The sequence below is a fragment of the Belonocnema kinseyi genome, chromosome 6 (assembly GCF_010883055.1).
Source record: "Belonocnema kinseyi isolate 2016_QV_RU_SX_M_011 chromosome 6, B_treatae_v1, whole genome shotgun sequence".
Taxonomy (NCBI): Eukaryota; Metazoa; Arthropoda; class Insecta; order Hymenoptera; family Cynipidae; genus Belonocnema; species Belonocnema kinseyi.
In genome coordinates this window covers 37888414-37906561 of record NC_046662.1, presented here as the reverse complement: position 1 = coordinate 37906561, position 18148 = coordinate 37888414, and the positions used below count along the sequence as shown (strand labels likewise).

The 18148-nt window shown below is 26.3% G+C and overlaps 2 protein-coding genes across 2 annotated transcripts in view; one reads left to right on the top strand and one right to left on the bottom strand.

Annotated features, from left to right (window-relative positions):
- Positions 1–1497: 1497 nt before the first annotated feature.
- Positions 1498–10937, bottom strand: LOC117174917 (RNA polymerase II-associated protein 1). Its single transcript, XM_033364371.1, has 2 exons — positions 10823–10937; positions 1498–4969 (listed from the first exon to the last, which is right to left on the bottom strand). Exon 2 carries the CDS (start codon positions 4966–4968, stop codon positions 1534–1536), a length of 3435 nt encoding a protein of 1144 aa, XP_033220262.1. The 5' UTR covers position 4969; positions 10823–10937; the 3' UTR covers positions 1498–1533.
- Positions 10938–11135: 198 nt separating this feature from the next.
- The window catches only part of LOC117174884, an 8643-nt gene continuing 1630 nt past the window's right edge, over positions 11136–18148 (top strand). Inside the window, exons 1-2 of the mRNA XM_033364300.1 lie at positions 11136–11274; positions 11460–11630. Coding sequence (XP_033220191.1) covers positions 11272–11274; positions 11460–11630 — 174 coding nt within the window. The 5' untranslated portion in view covers positions 11136–11271. The remainder of the gene's footprint in view (positions 11275–11459; positions 11631–18148) is intronic.

Genomic DNA, 18148 nt, shown 5'->3' with positions numbered 1-18148 from the left:
ACAGCAGAGGAGAAGCCATTATACAGGGGTATTTTCATATTTCGCTCCTGCAAAGTTTCATTCGGATCGGCCATTCGGTCAAGTCCGTGCATCTTCGGATCAAGTTTATAATAGTTTCCATGGTTGCGTTCGAAACTTCAAACGGGTACAAGTGTCAAAACAATATAGGTTATTTTGTATAGTAATTACAAATAATAAAAGTGTTTATTTATAATGAAGTGAGACATGTGAACTGAGAAGTAAACATCATTTTTTTTCTGTGCCAATAACATTATAGAATGGCTGCTAAGTGACAAATACTATAAAATAGTAATAATATTCTGCCCTTCCAGTGGGTGAAGAGTGAATGGTGTTTAACGCTTATTTTTACTGCATAAAAAAAGGTATGTTATGAATAGACAGGATATGTTTTAAATAAAGTGAATGAAATATATCATGCGTAAAATTTAAATTGACATTGCCTATATTTACTGACAGCGACTAGGGCAAACAGGTGAATCTGAACATAACCGCTTGAAGTTTCGAACGCAACCATGGAAACTATCATAAACTTGATCCGAAGATGCACGGCCTTGGTCGAATGGCCGATCCGAATGCAACTTTAAAGGCGCGAAATACGAAAATACCCCTGTATAATGGCTTCTCCCCTGCTGCTGTGCAATTCGGGTAGCATTCAACTCGCCATGTATGTAAGCCCCAGCGTGTCCACCCTGTATATATATATATATATATAATAATAATAATCACCAACGTTTCGGAATTCATACAGCACCCTTACCAAGGCAAAAAATATATAAAATAAAGATAAAATAAAAATAAAATGGAAATAAAAATCAAATCAAATTCATTTTATTTTTACTTTATTGAATTTTATCTTTATTTTATATATTTTTTGCCTTGATAAGGGTGCTGTGTGAGTGCCGAAACGTTGGTGATTATTATATATATATTTTAAATGTTTTTTATTGGCATTTGATAATGGTGGGAATAAAGAGGACGGAAGAAATAAGAAATAGAAGGAAGGGGATTTGGTTGGTTGCCTTCTCATTTTCCTTACCTCCTTTTTATTTTCGTCCAAAGTAAAGATGAATACTTTTCTTTTTTCCGGGGAAAGAAGTGTTCCTTTTTTTCAGATTCCAATGGGAACATTTTGCGGTGGATGTCCAAATTTGGTCGTTAGATTCTTTACTTTATTTTCAGGAATTCTTTTCATCAATTTGATTATTGGACGTTAAAAAAGGATTTTAAATTGGATTGTTTTCCTCTTTAAATATCCTAAATTTTAACCTAAAATGGTTAAAATTTCAAAATTGTCTTTAAATTTTTTATTTTTTTTTTATTTCTGACGAAAACACTCAAAAAATTAAAATTGTTAAAACATAAATAAACATTTTTTTGAACTTATCACGACTATTAAAAAAAAAACTAATTGGCTCTGAGAATAATTCATATAAGCATAAACCACTTTTTTTAAATAGGAATACATTTTTTATTAGAGGATCATTTTTGTACAAAATATCTTAAACTATTTTCTCATACGAAATTTCCTAACATCGAAGGATCATAATTTAAAAGTTCATCCGCGGCTCTAGAATCTTTCAATTTCTCTAATCCAGCTCTCATTCGAATAGCGAGTTTATTGCTTTGTTTAACAAACATTGCACTGTGATGCAAAGCCACAATGTACGGCACCGGACACCATTCTTTTTTAATATTTCCCCTCACCAGAGAAGTAATGTAACATTCAATCACGGAAACATCCGTTTCGAGCGGATACAAAAACTCATCAAGAGCCAAAATCAATTTCTCCAGCGGCACTTTAATATAGCGCAGAGTTCCCGCATGCTCCGACCACAACATTCTTCTGAAATGAACATTGTGTCTCTGCGAAGTAAAACTCAGCAAGATAATCGCAAAACTGTCGTTGCCGTAAGAATTCGAGAAGAAATTCTCACACAAGGCAGTGAACATGTCCGTGAAAGAACTCAAACCCGGAACATCAACCGAGAAATCCAGCTCCTTGTTGTGCCTTTTCAAAAAAGCCGCAACCACTTTTTCCACCAGATGAGAAACCGTTTCATCATGGAAAACCGTGTCGCACAAAAAGACGAGAATCAGTCTACTAAATCTCAAATTGGGCGTCAAATTCTCCACCAATTCCGGAAGTCCCAAGTACAAGTTCAAAACAATGATGATCTTCTCAGTGTCGTTTTGATCCAACTTGTGGTATTTTTTCGAAATCGAATAAGTGTCTATCAAAGGCAGAAAAATCCAGTCCTTCGGCATCGCTGCTTGATCCCAGTTTCCTTTTAGAGCCACATAACTCTCATAAATTGTGATCAACACTTTCGACAACTTCAAACACGTTTGTCTCTCATCCTCGATTAGCTTCAGGTCCTGAAGATTCTTCAAAAGTTCGTCCATGCTCATTTTCTTAGGATCCAGAACAGAGCGCAACATTTCTTTCACGAGATTCGGAAAATCCGCGGGCAAAGCTGATATCAATTTTACAGCGAGAATCCACAAAGTGTTCTTCATTTTCAGCGAAAGAGTTTCTTCAATCAATCTTCCGGTTGTTACAACTCTCGCCAACAAATGCAATTCGACTCTGGTGTACCAGGAATTCTCCAGAGTCCAGTCAGACTTCGAGAGCTCGGAAATGTACTTGACAAACTCAGGCTGATCATAGACCCTCTGGATGTCCTTCTTCTGGGAGAAGATCGCGAAAACTTTTAAAACTTCGGCGAGAAAAGGCAGACAAGAATTGTGCGACAGAACCGGCTGCAGTTGTCCATTTTCCGTGAGCGCTCCGAGACTCGGCAAAGAGGAAGGACTTCTCTCCTTCGCGGATTGGAATCCACTCAACAAGTTCGAGCATGACTTCAAATTGACAAAAAGTTTCGAATTGGAAATCCAGTTAGTCTGGAAGTAGCCCTCGGAGTACTCCTCCACGGCAATCAAAGCCTGAAGAACCAGTTTCGTCCTTCCCCAAGTTGGAGAAGAGATACTCACGAGCTGAGTGCTCCACTTTCTCAACAACTGAAGAATATCAACTCTCAGCGAGTCCTCATGACTAGCGACTAGTATCAAAGCAGACGCGTGTTCACAGAGCAGATCCGAAGCTTGTCCAAGGTTCAAATTATCGAAGAAAATCCTCAGCTGCGATCGCAGAATCAAGTGAGAACCGGAAACACTATCAGCAGCGAATCCATGCAACAATATCAGTTTCCAGAGTCGCAAAGATTCGATATGGAGAAAAGTTCCATGAGTTCCAGCCTCGCTACTGACATAGGAAACTATCGACTGAACAATTTGACATCTAGAGAGTTTATCAGCCGCCGCTTTTCCGGCGTAAGTGATCAAAACTCGACAAAATCGAAGAGCGCTCACCACAGGAACCCCATAAGCGTTATTGATCTTCTCCTGATTCACCAGTTTGTCAGTTGTCAATGGAATAAAATGTTTCAGAATAATCTCCAGCAAATGCGGCGCCCAGAGAATGTTCAGCGCACTTTCATGCGAATGTCTCGCCAATCTGATCAGAATTTCGAGAGCAGAAGACACTCCATCTGGCGGCGGTTGCATTTCGTTCAGGATGTACCTGATTCGCGGGACAATGTCTGATCTTAAAGCAGTCGCTACCGTGTCGAGTTGAGCGAGTTCGTGGTCCTTCAGATTACTAGTGTCCTTCACGTCCTTCAAATCGGGCTTCAAAATCGGTTCAGAAAAATCGTCCAATCCAAACAATCGGTCCAAGCAAACTTCATCCTCTTCGTTGTAGAGAAAAGCTCTCATGGCCTGTAAGGCTGAAGTGACGATCGAAACGGAGGAATCGTCGATGGAAAATCGCAGAAGTAGGAAAACATTTTTTTCATTCAAAGCTGAAAGTGGAGCCGGATCGAGAACGGAATCGTACCAACCGCGACGACTTTTCTCGATTATTTTCGCGAGAGTTTGAAGAGCGATTGATCGCTGTTGAGCTGATGAGGAGCGACTTAGTTGGAGAAGTTCCTGGAGAGAATATCCAGGACGTTCGGGTTCCTGGCCGTGATGATGGAGGCCTTTGTCGATCGTTAGTTTCTCGTCCTTGAAGGGCAGCAAGACACCGTCGAAATCGAAACGGGCATTGTACGGTTCGTCCAAGTTGGATTTTTCATCCTTTGATGGAATGTCTTCCATCCATTTGGCTTTTTCTGACTCTACGACGTCCATGTGGATCCAGTGCTTTTCTTTCGCTTCGCTGATCATTTCTTTCACCATTTCTGGCAGCTCTTCTTGAAAGTTGGCAGTTGAAGTTGATGCTTCATTTTTTGTGTTCGAGACTTCCGTCTCTTTCGATTTTGAGCGGTCTTTTTTCCGTTTTCTTTGTTTTACGAACTCCAGCAAACTCGGATCAAGCATCGATTCTAATTTACTTTTTTCTCGAAGAATATCTTCCTCCGTTTTCAAACCATAATCTTCGAAACGAACTGGTTCTTGGTTTTCTTCAGATTTACTGGGTTCGGTTTTTGAAAGAGTTTGCCAGAAAAGACTTTCATTTTTTGTGTTTGAGTCTTTGGAGGTGAAGACGGAAGGAAATCCTGATCTTGAAAAGTCCTGGTCTTGTGAGAAATGAAGATCGAATCGATCTGGAAGTTTTCTTTCGATAATGTTTCCGAGGATTATGGAGGAAGTTTTCGGCGGATTTTGATTTTCGGTTAAGGGAAAAAGGTTCTCGGGGCAAATTGGGAATGATTCGGTTTTATTGGAAACTTGAGGATTTGTGTGAGTTTGTCTGGTGCATTTGAGCTTTTTATTTGCGGAAAATTGTGACGTGAAAGTACGGGTTTTTCGGATTTTATCTTGGTCGTTTTTTGCAATATGCACAGAAGGTTTTTCCTTTGATTGGATAAATTCTTCCTGCAGGCGGAGAATTTCGTTTTCATCTTCTTTGGGTTTTGGTCGTTTTAATGTCACTGGGTCAGTCATCCTGGAAAAAGGATATTTTTTTAACGTTTCCCAGTTTGAAATCTTGAAGGGTCTCAATATCCGAATTTTCGCAATTTTGAAAATTATTTGCTATTGAAAATATTTTTATTTCGAATTTAAAATTGCATTTTGTTGCTTCAAAATTTTTAAATTATACAATTATTATTTTTAATTCATCGTAACTAAATAATCGTTATTAAAATTTAAGAAATTTAAATTAAATCTTTCTTTCCTATTTTTAACTTTTCTCCAAAAAAATTTTTTTTCAGATTACAATAAGATTTTTGTTTTGTTTATTTGTTGTGGTCCAAATTTGGTAGCTGGATTCTTATTTTTTTTAACAGGAGTTTGCATCAACAATTGTTATTATCAAATTTCATTCTAAAATTTAAAATTATTTCGTATGAATTTAAATAATTCAAAATTGTGTAAATTTGGATTTAGTGTTTAAATTTTTAATTTTAAAGAATTCGAAATTGCACCATTTTAAAGTAAAATCCTATATAGCTAAATAATTGTAAAAAAAGTTAAAATTAAAATAATTTCTTGTTAAACAAAATAAAACATTTAATTAATTTTCATTTAAATCATTCTAAACTCTAAAATTTAAATTAAAAATATTTTAAAGAATAATTTGAATGAGATTTTATAAATGAGAGAATTTCAAATTATTTGATTCGTTTAAATTTCAATTTATACGATTAAAGTTGTAAAAGAATTTAAACGAACATTTTTTATTTTTATAAAAATTTCATGCTTTTGAAAAAAAATTAAAATCGCTTTATAATTCGAAACCATCAGAGTAAAGTGTTAAAAAATTTGGAATTATAATAACGATTCTACTATTCGAAAATATCCAAATTATTAGAACATTTTCATTTTTACTTTACAGTTCGTCAAATTTCTAATAAAGTTAAGTTTTTTAACAAAAAATCTAATAGTTGACATTAAAAAAAAATAGTTTTTAATCAAAAGGCTTTACTTTCTCAAACAGAATTGTCGCACTTTCATCAAAATAATTAAATTTTGTAACCAAAAACATCAAATTTAAATAAAAAATATTGCAAAAAAGAACATGAATTTTCATCCAAATAATCTAATTTTCAACTAAAAAGATCAATATTTAAACAAAATTTAAATTCTTAAATTTTCAGTTAAAAAAATTAATTTTCCATGTACAAATTTTGGTTTTTAATCTAAAAATTTTACATTTTCAACCCAAGAGATGAATTTCTCAGGAAAAAATGCAACAGTTGGTATTTAAACAAAATAAGATTTTACTTTCAAATAAAAAAACAGTTGAATTTTTATTTAAAAAATCGAATTTTTGAAAAAAGTAGTAGACTTTTCAGCTAAAAAAGAGAAATATTTAACATGAAATTGAATAATTAAATTTTCAGTTAAAAAAAATAGTTTCTAAATTTAAAAATTTTTATATTTCAACCCAAACCATGAATTTCTAAGAAAAAAATGTAATAGTTGGTATTTAAACAAAATAAGATTTTACTTTCAAATAAAAAAACAGTTAAATTTTTATTTAAAAAAGCGAGTTTTCAAAAAAGTAGTAGATTTTTCAACTAAAAAAGATAAATATTTAACCTAAGATTGAATAATTAAATTTTCAGTTAAAAAAAATTTTTAAATTTAACATTTTTAACCAAAAAGATGAATTTCTAAGGAAAAAATGTAACAGTTGGTATTTCAACAAAATAAGATTTTACTTTCAAATAAAAAAACAGTTAAATTTTTATTTAAAAAAGCGAGTTTTCAAAAAAGTAGTAGATTTTTCAACTAAAAAAGATAAATATTTAACCTAAGATTGAATAATTAAATTTTCAGTTAAAAAAATTTTTAAAAATTTTAAAATTTAACATTTTTAACTCAAAAGATGAATTTCTAGGGAAAAAATGTAACAGTTGGTATTTCAACAAAATATGATTTTACTTTAAAATAAAAAAACAGTTGAATTTTTATTTAAAAAAGCGAGTTTTAAAAAAAGTAGTGGATTTTTCAACTAAAAAAGAGACATATATTTAACCTAAGATTTAATAATTAAATTTTCAGTTAAAAAAACATATTTAAAAAAAATTTTTTAATTTTAAAAATTGAACATTTTCAACCCAAAAGACGAATTTCTAAAGAAAAAATATAACAGTTGGTATTTTAACAAAATAACATTTTATTTTTAATAAAAAAAAGGAGAATTTTTATTTAAAAAAGCGAGTTTTCAAAAAAGTGCTAGATTTTTCAACTAAAAAAGATCAATATTTTACCTAAAATTGAATAATTAAATTTTCAGTTAAAAAAATTATTTTCAACAGCAAAAAAATATTTCTTTGATAAAATAGTGAAAATTTCAACCAAAGAGATGAATTGAAAAAAAAGATGTAATAATTGATGTTGTATCAACTATTACATTTATTTTTCATAATTCATTTGATTGGTCAAAATTCGAACTAATTTGTTAAAAATAACTTTTTGTTGTTGTAGATTCATCATTTTTATTGAAAATTAGTTTCTTCAGTTGAAAAGTTGACTCCTTGTATAAAAATTCGATTTTTCTTATTAAAAATTCATTTTTTTAAACTGGAAAATGAAAGATATTTTTGGTATTATTTGTATTGAAATCTTAAATATTATATTTTTGGTTAAAGATTCGGCTCTTAAACGAAATTTGAAATATTTTGTTGAAAATTTGTTCTGTTTTTGGCTGACAAATTAACTATTTTTTATCTGACAATCTAATTATTTAATTTTTGATTAAATATTGATATTTTTCAATAGCATTTTTTGTGAAATTAAATTGTTTTTTATTTAAATTTGAAATAATTTTTAGTTGTCATATCAACTATTACATTCTTTATTTAAAATTTTTGGTTAAATATTTATCTTTTTCAGTGGGAAATTTGCCTATTTTTAAAAATGTAATTATTTACTTAAAATGCAATTTTTACGCTTCAAATTCCAATTATTACGTTTTTAGCTTAGAATTCACCTTTACCTGTTTACAATCAAAATAATTTTTTAAAGAATTTGTTTTTGGTTGAAAATTCATGATTTAAAATTAATTAAAAGGTCATGCTATTTTCAAAATTATTTCGTGTCAATTTTAATCATAGATAATTATACAATTTTAAACTAAAATCTTATATATCTAAATAAATAATTGTAAAATAGAAAACGTTAAACTTTGAATAATTTTATGTTAACAAATTAAAAAAAATTGGTTTTTATTCAAGTAATCCAAAATTATAGAATTTAATGAAACAAGCTTTTTATTACTTGACAGACATTAAATTTAGAATACACAATTTTAAATTAAAATTTTTTAAAGAATAACTTCAATGGAATTTTATAAATTAGAGAATTTCATATTACTTCATTAATTTAAATTTGAATTTAGACGCTTAAATTTGTCAATTAATTTTTTAAAAAACCTTTTAGTTTTATTTTACTAAAAATGGCATGCTTTTGGAAAAAATAATAGCGCTTTAATATTCAAAAATATTGGAATGAACTGTTAAATTAAAAAAAAAACTTAAAAATTTGAAAAGGTTATAAAAAATATAAGAAATTTTTTATTTTTCAGTTTCTACAATTAGTTTTCCATAAAAAAAATAATAAAATAGTGAAATTTTGAACTCATGAAATAAAATTTTAATGAAAAATGTAATAGTTTGTATTACTACCGAAAAGTTTTAAATTAAAAAATAAAAACTTTAGAATTTAAATTTAAAAAGCGAATTTTCAACAAATATATATTTTATAACAATATAATTAAAATATCCACCAAAGAGATAGTTAAAAAAAAAGTAATAATTGATATTTCAGCCAAAAATATTTCAATTTTAAATAAAATACAATTTAATTTAATAAAAAAGGCGAATTTGTGAAAAATACATGAATTTTCAACAAAATGTTTTAATTTTCCACTAAAACAGATCAGCATTTAGCCAAAAATGTAAAAGTTAATAAAATAGTGAAATTTTCAACTAAAGATATGTATTTTCAACGAAAAATGTAATAGTTTGTATTTCAACCAAACAATATTTTATTTTTAAATAAAAGAGTCGAATTCAACAAAAATAGGCGAATTTTCAACTAAAAAAGATCAATATTTAACACAAAAATTAAATTTTCAGTTAAAAAATTAATTTCCAACAAACCATTTTTTTGTTACAAAATTGTTCAAATTTCCACCGTAGAGATGAATTTTCAACAAAGGATTTAATAGTTGATATTTCAATGAAAAAATGTTTCAATTTAAAATGAAATAAGAAGACCAAACATGAAATAAGATTATTTTTCAATTAAAAAAAATTAATTATCAACAAGAAAAAACCAAATTTTTAAACAAATAGTTAATTTTTCAACCAAAGAGACAAACTTTCAACTAAAATGATTAAGCTTCAACCAAACAAATTAATTTTTAACAAAAAAAGACAAATTTGAAACAAAACATAAATCAATTTTTAAACCAAAATAAAATAGTTTAATTTTCATTTAAACAATTTACCTTTAACAAGAAAAAATCGAATTTTTCAAAAAATAGATACATTTTCAACCAAAGGGGCGAATTTTTAATTACAATTATTAATCTTCATGAAGAAACAAAATTAATTTTTAACAAATAAGTTTAAATTTCAAATAAGCAGTGGAATTTTAGGCCAAAAAAGATTAAATTTCTATCCAAAAAGCTGAATTAAAAAAAAAAAGTGTTTCATTTGCCATCATCATAAAAAAAAAAATTGTTGAATTTTCAACCCAGAAATGCGAATTTGCAATAAGACACGTGAATTTTCAACCAAATAGTTTAATTTGAACTAAAAAAGAACAATTCTAAACTAAAAGTGAAGTAGTTTTAATTTCAGTTAAAAAATTAGTTTTTACCTAAAAAAAAAAACGAATTTTCAACAAAATAGTTAAATTTTCAACTTGAGAATTTAATTTTTAACTAAAATGTTGGATCTTCAAACACAAAATATGACATTTCGATAAAATAGCTGAACTTTAACAAATTAATTAAATTATTAATCAAAATATTTGAATTTTATCCAAAAAATATAATAAACTTTTAAATTTAAAAGAATCAGCTCTCAATAAAAAAAAAGTATAATTTTACTCCAAAATATTGATTCTTCAACCCCAAAAAGATGAATTTGCAACAAAACACACGAATTAAAAAAAAAGTTAAATTTATAACTAAAGAAGATGAATTTTTAACCAGGAATTCAATATTTAATTTTTCAGTTAAATAAATTAGCTTTTAATAAAAAGTGAATTTTCAAACAATGACCTAAAGTCATATTTTGAACGAAAATTTAATTTTTACCAACGAAAATGAATTTTAAACAAAAAGATGACTTTTCTATGAAAAAGATGAATTTCTGAACTAAAAAAAATTTCTATCCAAAAAGATAAAGGTTCAATAAAACAGTGAACTTTTAACACAAAAATAGAAAATTAAAAAAGGTCATTTTTAACCAATTAGTTTATTTTTAATCGATTTTTATTTAATATTAATAAATATAGTTAATTAATAAACATAAGATTATTCTTATACCCTGAAAGTATGAAGAACAATCGAATAAATGAAAAAAGTCTCTTTTTTTAGAAATATTTCGAGCCAGTAAGGTTAGGTTCACGTAAAATTAAATTAATACTTTATTTAATTTTATCCTCGCTTTGAATGCAAAAAATGATTTTAATCTATAAATAACGAATATTGCAATTAATTGCAATAATAATTTCTTTCTTATACACAAAATTTCATAAAAGAAATGATCAATTTTCAGAATTTATAGGTTAGCTAACATGAAATCGATTTTTTACGCATTTACTAATAAGGACCTACGTTGAAACACTGGATCGAAGTTTCTTTATTGTCAGTTTAATTATTTAAAACTATTTATCCATATGACACATATTTTTAAAGCATTCATTTAACACGAAAATGTTTAAAAAATCATTCACTGCCGTCACAACAAAAGTAGCAAAAGGACAATGAATGTCAGCGAGCATGCGCAAAAATGATTAGTAAATTCGGTAAATTACCGAGAATCTCTTTGTAATTTCTACAATGTCCAGGAAATGGACGTAAATGTCCGCTAATTGAGTAAATTCCGACATTCCACGAAAGTGCGTTTGTTTTGGACTGAATCTCTGAATGAATTGCTTGGTAATTCAAAGGACTCTCGTCAGCATTTTGTTTATGCTGAACACGTGAAATTCTGTTCTTAATTACCGTTGTGGTCGACAGAAGTGTTCATGATCGTTGACAATAAGTAACGAGGATTATTAAAAATGGTAAGAATATTTTTTATTTGCGACTCTTGGGAAAAATGTAGTGACATAACCTATATTTGACCGATTATTGATTTTTTTGTTGCTTCGAAATGTTTAGTTGGTTATTGTTTTTATTTTATGCTTCAAATATTCTGTTCTAATACTTATTTTTGCGGCAAAGTGTTGTATTTTAAACTCTTCTTCAGTCTGCCGTTTGCTGTGTTTGTCAACAAAAATTATCAAGCGAGAACAATAAGAAAAATATCTTCAAAGATGATCTGATTATTCGGAATGAAAGTGAAAAGGCTGAGGGAATAAATTATGAGGAACGTGCAATGAAACTTTATTCTGGAATAGAATTAATTACTCATCAAAAGGTAAGTTTTTATTGATTAAAGTTGATTCATTTTTTCGGTTTTTACAATTTTCAAGTAACGATAATATTGTTTGATATTAGTTGGTTATCTCGGACTTTGCACTCCCCCCCCCCCCCTTAAAAATAATAGAATTACTCTTTTTTTTATGTGTTTTCGAGAATTTTTCCTTTTAGTTTTTCGCTTAAATTTGAACTAAATTAAATGAAATCAGAAGAAAATTCTATTTTTTTTTAATTCAACAGTTTTGTTGAACTTTCGTCTTTTTTTAAATAGAAAATTCGTCCTTTTGGGTTAAAAATCCATCTTTTTCAGTTTGAAACCTAAATCATTGAATTCCAAATTTTTTTTTTTTTTTTGAAAACTCGTCTTTATTTTAATATAAAATTACTCCTTTTGGATTAAAAATCTATCTTTTGCAAATTGAAAACTAAATTTCTTGATTCAAAAGTCTATTATTATATTTTTGGGCCAAAAATTCAACTGATTTGTTGAAAATTCGTCTTTTTGGATTGAAAATTTGTCTTTTTTAAATTAAAAATTCATCTTTTGCAGTTTAAAACCTAAATTTTGTAGTTAAAAAGTCTATTATTATATTTTTGGGCAAAAATTCAACTGATTTGTTAAAAATTCGTCTTTTTCTTGAAAATTCATATTTTTAAATTATTTTTTTGAAAATTCCATTAGTTTTAAAAATAAAGTCATATTTTGGTCGAAAATTCAAATGTTTACTTGGAAATTCGTCTTTTTTTTTTAGAAAATTCGTTCTTTTGGAACAAATCTAAATTTTTTTAATTCAAAAGTCTATTATTATATTTTTAGGCCAAAAGTCAACTGATTTGTTCAAAATTATTCTTTTTGGATAGAAAATTCGTCCTTTTTTATTAGAATTGCATCTTTGGCAGTTTGAAAGCTAAGTTTTTTCAAAAGTCTATTATTATATTTGTAGGCTAAAATTTAACTGTTTTGTTGAACATTCGTCTGTTTGTATAAAAAATTCGTCCTTTTCGATAAAAAATTCACGTTTTTCATTTTAAACCTAAATTTTTTAAATTCAAAAGTCTATTATATTTTTGGGCCGAAATTCAACTGATTTGTTGAAAATTCGTCTTTTTGAATTGAAAATTCGTCTTTTTTAAATTAAAAATTCATTTTTTGCAGTTTGAAACCTACATTTCTTGATTCAAAAGTCTATTATTATATTTTTGGGCCAAAATTCAACTGATTTGTTAAAAATTTGTCTTTTTTCTTGAAAATTCATATTTTTAAATTATTTTTTTGAACTTTCCATTATTTTTTAAAAAAGTCATATTTTTAGTCGAAAATTCAAATGTTTTGTTGAAAATTCGTCTTTTTTTTTAGAAAATTCGTTCTTTTGGAACAAATCTAAATTTAAAAAATTTAAAAGTCTATTATTATATTTTTGTCCCAAAATTCAACTGATTTGTTGAAAATTCGTCTTTTTGGATTGAAAATTCGGCTCTTTTTTTAATAAAAATCCATCTTTTACAGTTTGAAACCTAAATTTTTTAGTTAAACATTCTATTATTATATTTTTGGGCCAAAATTCAACTGTTTTGTTGAAAATTCATCATTTTGGATTGAATATTCGTCTTTTTAAAAAATTAAAAATCCATCTTTTGCAGTTTGAATCCTAAATTTTTTAGTTAAAAAGTTTATTATTATATTTTTGGGCCAAAATTCAACTGATTAGTTAAAAATTCGCCTTTTCTCTTGAAAATTCATGTTTTTAATTAATTTTTGAAAATTCCATTATTTTTTAAAAAAGTCATATTTTTTGGTCAAAAATTCAAATGTTTTATTGAAAATTCGTCTTTTTTTTTTAGAAAATTCGTTCTTTTGGAACAAATATAAATTTTTTAAATTCAAAAGTCTATTATTATATTTTTAAGCCAAAATAAACTGATTTGTTCAAAATTTGTCTTTTTGGATTGCAAATTTTTCATTTTGTATTAAAAATCCGTCTTTTTCAGTTCGAAACCTAAATCGTTTTAATTCAAAGCTATTATATTTTTCATTTAAAATGCAACTCTTTTGCTTGAAAATTTAACTGTTTTTGAAAATTCAACTATTTTATCAAAATCACATCATTTTTTGATGGAAATTAAACTGATTTTTATAAACATTGTTCTTTTTTATTGAAAATTAATCTTTTTTTATTATTTCTTTTAAAATTCCGCTATTTTGTTCAAAGGTCATATTTTTTTCGAAAATTCGACTAATTTGTTCAAAATTCGTATTTTTTTTTTTAGAAAATTCGTCCTTTTGGATGAAATCTAAATTTTATAGATTCAAAAGTCTATTATATTTTTGGGTCAAAATTCAAATCTTTTGCTTGAAAATTTAAGTATGGTTTTGAAAATTCAACTATTTCATCAAAATGTCATCTTTTTCAGACGAAAATTCAACTATTTTGTTGAAAATTCGTGCTTTTCGATTGAAAATTCATTTTTTTTTCGTAAAAAAGTCATCTTGCTTGGCTGAAAATGAAGTTTTTTGTAAAAATGTTTAACTGTGTGGTTTGAAATTCTACCGTCTTCTAAAAAATTGGGGTTTTGCTTGAAAATTCAAATATGTGGGTAAAAATTCACATATTTTGTTTAAAATTCGTTTCTTTTATTTAAAAATTCAACTCCTTTGTTGAAAGATATTTCTTGTTTGTTGAAAATTCAATTATTTGATTGGAAATTAACTTTTTAGTTGAAAATTAAACTTTTCTGGTTGAAAGTAAACTGTTTTATAAAAAATTCGACTTTCTATTTTGAAAATGTAACTCTTTTGTTTTAAAATTCAACTATTTTGTTGAAAATTCAAGTTTTTTTTGGTTAAAATGAAATGTTTTTTGTTTTAAAATTCGACCATTTGGTTGAAATTTCAAATATTTGGGTAAAAATTCACAAAATTTTCCAAAATTCAAATTCGACAATTTTAGCTTGAAAATTTAACTTTTTTGGTTGAAATTATATTTTCTTTATTTGAAAACTCGACCATTTTGTTTAAACTTCAAATATTTTGGTTAAAAATTTACCTATTTTGTTGAAAATTCGTCTTTTTTTCAATAAAAATTCGGCCCTTAGGATTAAAAACTCGTCCTTTTCAGTTTAAAACCTAAATTTTTTAAATTCAGAAGTTTATTATTATATTCTTGGGTCAAAATTCAATGTTTTTGCTTAAAATTTGATTATTTTGTCAAAAATTCAACTATTTTTTTTAACATTCGTCTTTTTTTAATTTAAAAATTTATCTTTTTTCATTATTTTTGGAAAATTCCACTATTTTATCAAAATGTCATCTTTTTTAGACGAAAATTCAAGTAATTTGTTGAAAATTCGTCTTTTTTATAAAAAATTCGCCCTTTAGGATTAAAAATCCATGTTTTTTCAATTTAAAATCAAAATTTTTTAAATTCATAAGTCTAGTATTATATTTTTGGGCCAAAATTCAACTGATATGTTTAAAATTCGTGTTTCTGGACTGCAAATTTTTCCTTTTGGTTTAAAAATTCATCTTTCTGTTCGAAACCTAAATCTTTTTAATTTCAAACTATTATGATTTTCGGTCAAAATTCAACTCTTTTGCTTAAAAATTTAACTATGTTTTTGAAAATTTAATTGTTTGATAAAAGAATGTCATCCCTTTTAGTCAAAAATTCAACCTTTTTTTCTAAACAATCTTCTTTTTAATTGAAGATTCATCTTTTTTCATTTTTTTTTTTTAATTTCATCTTTTTTGGTCGAAAATTCAAATGTTTTGTTGAAAATTCGTCTTTTTTTAATAGAAAATTCGTCCTTTTGGATGAAATCTAGATTTTTTAAATTCAAAAGTCTATTATATTTTTGGGCAAAAGTTCAACTTATTTGTTCCAAATTAGTCTTTTTGTATTGAAAATTTTTCCTTTTGGTTTTAAAATCCATCTTTTTCAGTTCGGAACCTGAATATTTTTTATTCCAAAGTATATTATTATATTTTTGGATGAAATTCAACTCTTTTACTTGAAAATTTAACTATGGTTTTGAAAATTCAACTATTTTGTTTAAAAACTATTTTGTGTTTATTGAAAGTTTAACTGTTTGCTTGAAAAATTAACTTTTTAGTTGAATGTAATATTTTCGAGTTGAGAGTAAATTGTTAATCTTTTTCGTTGAAAAATTCTACCATTCAGTTAAAACTATGAAAATTTGGGTAAAAATTCACATATTTTATTGAAAATTCATTTCTTTTTTTGAAAGTTCAATTCTTTTGTTGAAAAATATTTCTTGTTTTTTAAAATTCAATTATTTAATTGAAAATAAAGTTTTTAGTTGAAAATTAAACTTTCCTGGTTGAAAGTAAACTGTTTTATAAAAAAATTAAACTTTTTTGGTTGAAAATTAAATTTTTCGATTTTAAAAGTCAACTGCTTTATAAAAAGTTCGACCATTTGGTAAAAACTTCGAATATTTGGGTAAAAATTCACATAGTTTGTTGAAAATTCTAACTTAAATCTTTTTTGTTTAAAAGTTCAAATATTTGGTTAAAAATTCAATTGTTTGGTTAAAAATTCCCATATTTTGTTGAAAATTCATCTCTTATTTTTGAAAGTTCAACTTTTCTTTGAAAAATATTTTTTGCTTGCGAAAAATTTAATTATTTGGTTGAAAATTAACTTTTGATTTGAAAATTAAACTTTTCGGGTTGAAAAGTCAACTGTTTAAAAATTCGACTTTTCAGCTGGAAAAGTCGTCTCATTTATTTGAAAGTTCAACTTTTGTAGAAAAATATTTTTTGTTGGAGGAAAATTTAATTATTTTGTTGAAAATTAACTTTTTAGTTGAAAATTCATCGTTTCGGTTTTAAAAGTCGACTATTTTATAAAAAAACTCGACTTTTTAGCTTGAAAATTTAACTTTTTGGTTGAAAATTAAACTATTTTGTGGAAAATTCAATTATCCTCTTGAAAATTCAAGTATTTTTGTTCAAAAGTTCAACCATTTGGTTAAAACTTCAAATATTTGAGTAAAAATTCACATATGACGTTGAAAATGAGTGTTTTTAATTAAAAAATTTAACTCTTTTGTTGAAAGATATTTCTTGTTTGTTGAAAATTCAATTATTTGATTGAAAATTAACTTTTTAGTTGAAAATTATACTTTTCTGGTTTGAAAATGTAACTTGTTTGATTTAAAATTCAACTATTTTGTTGAAAATTCAAGTTTTTTTGGTTAAAATTAAATGTTTTTTGTTTTAAAATTCGACCATTTGGTTGAAATTTCATATATTTAGGTAAAAATTCACAAAAATGTCAAAAATTCAAATTCAACAATTTTAGCTTGAAAATTTAACTTTTTTGGTTGAAATTAAATTTTCTTTGTTTAAAAACTAGACCATTTGGTTGAAACTTCAAATAATTTGGTTAAAAATTTACCTATATTGTTGAAAATTCGTGACTTTTATTTGAAAATTGAACTACTTTTTTGAAAACTATTTTTTGTTTCTTGAAAATTAAATTATTTAGTTGAAAATTCAACTATTTGGTTCAAAATTTAACTATTCTGTTGAAAATTAAATTATTTGGTTAAAAATAACCTTCGCTGTTGAAAATTGATCTTTTCGGGTTAGAAATCATCTGTTTTTAAAAAGTTTAACTTTTTAGGTTAAAAATTCAAATCTTTGTAGAAAATTCATGTTTTTTTTTGGCTGAACTTAAATCTTTTTTGTTTAAAAATTCAAATATTTGGTTAAAAATTCAATTGTTTGGTTAAAAATTCCCATATTTTGTTGAAAATTCATCTCTTATTTTTGAAAGTTCAACTTTTCTTTGAAAAATATTTTTTGTTTGCGAAAAATTTAATTATTTTGTTGAAAATTAACTTTTTATTTGAAAATTAAACTTTTCGGTTTGCAAAGACAAATATTTTATAAAAAACTCGACTTTTTATCTTGACACTTTAACTTTTTTGGTTGAAAATTCAACTGCTTTGTGGAAAATTCAATTTTTTGTTGTTGAAATTAAATCTTCTTTGTTTAAAAAATCGACTATTTGGTTGAAAATTCAACTGTTTAGTTAAAAATTACCTATTTTGTTAAAAATTTGTCTCCGCTATTTGAAAGTTCAAATGTTTTGTTGAAAAATATTTATTGTTTGTTTAAAATTCAATTATTTGATTGAAAATTCATTTTTTTAGTCGAAAATTAAACTTTACGATTTTAAAATTCAACTGTTTTATAAAAAATTCGACTTGCTTAGTCGAAAATCGTCCCTGGTTGAAAATTGCACTATTTTATTTTTAAATAACATAAATTTTGATTAGAAATCTTAAGAATTCAATATGTTATCCACATTAATTTTATTTACAATAATTAATTCCCTAATTTTTCTGAAGAATCAGCCTATTCCCCCTATTTAAACAGCAACTTCGCCTTTTTAAATAAAAATTCGCCCTTTAGGATTAAAAATTCATGTTTTATCAATTTAAAACCAAAATTGTTTGAATTTATAAGTCTAATATTATATTTTTGGG

Coding starts and splice junctions, on each gene's coding strand:
- LOC117174917 (XM_033364371.1), bottom strand. CDS start 4,968: ATGACTGACCCAGTGACATTAAAACGACCAAAACCCAAAGAAGATGAA.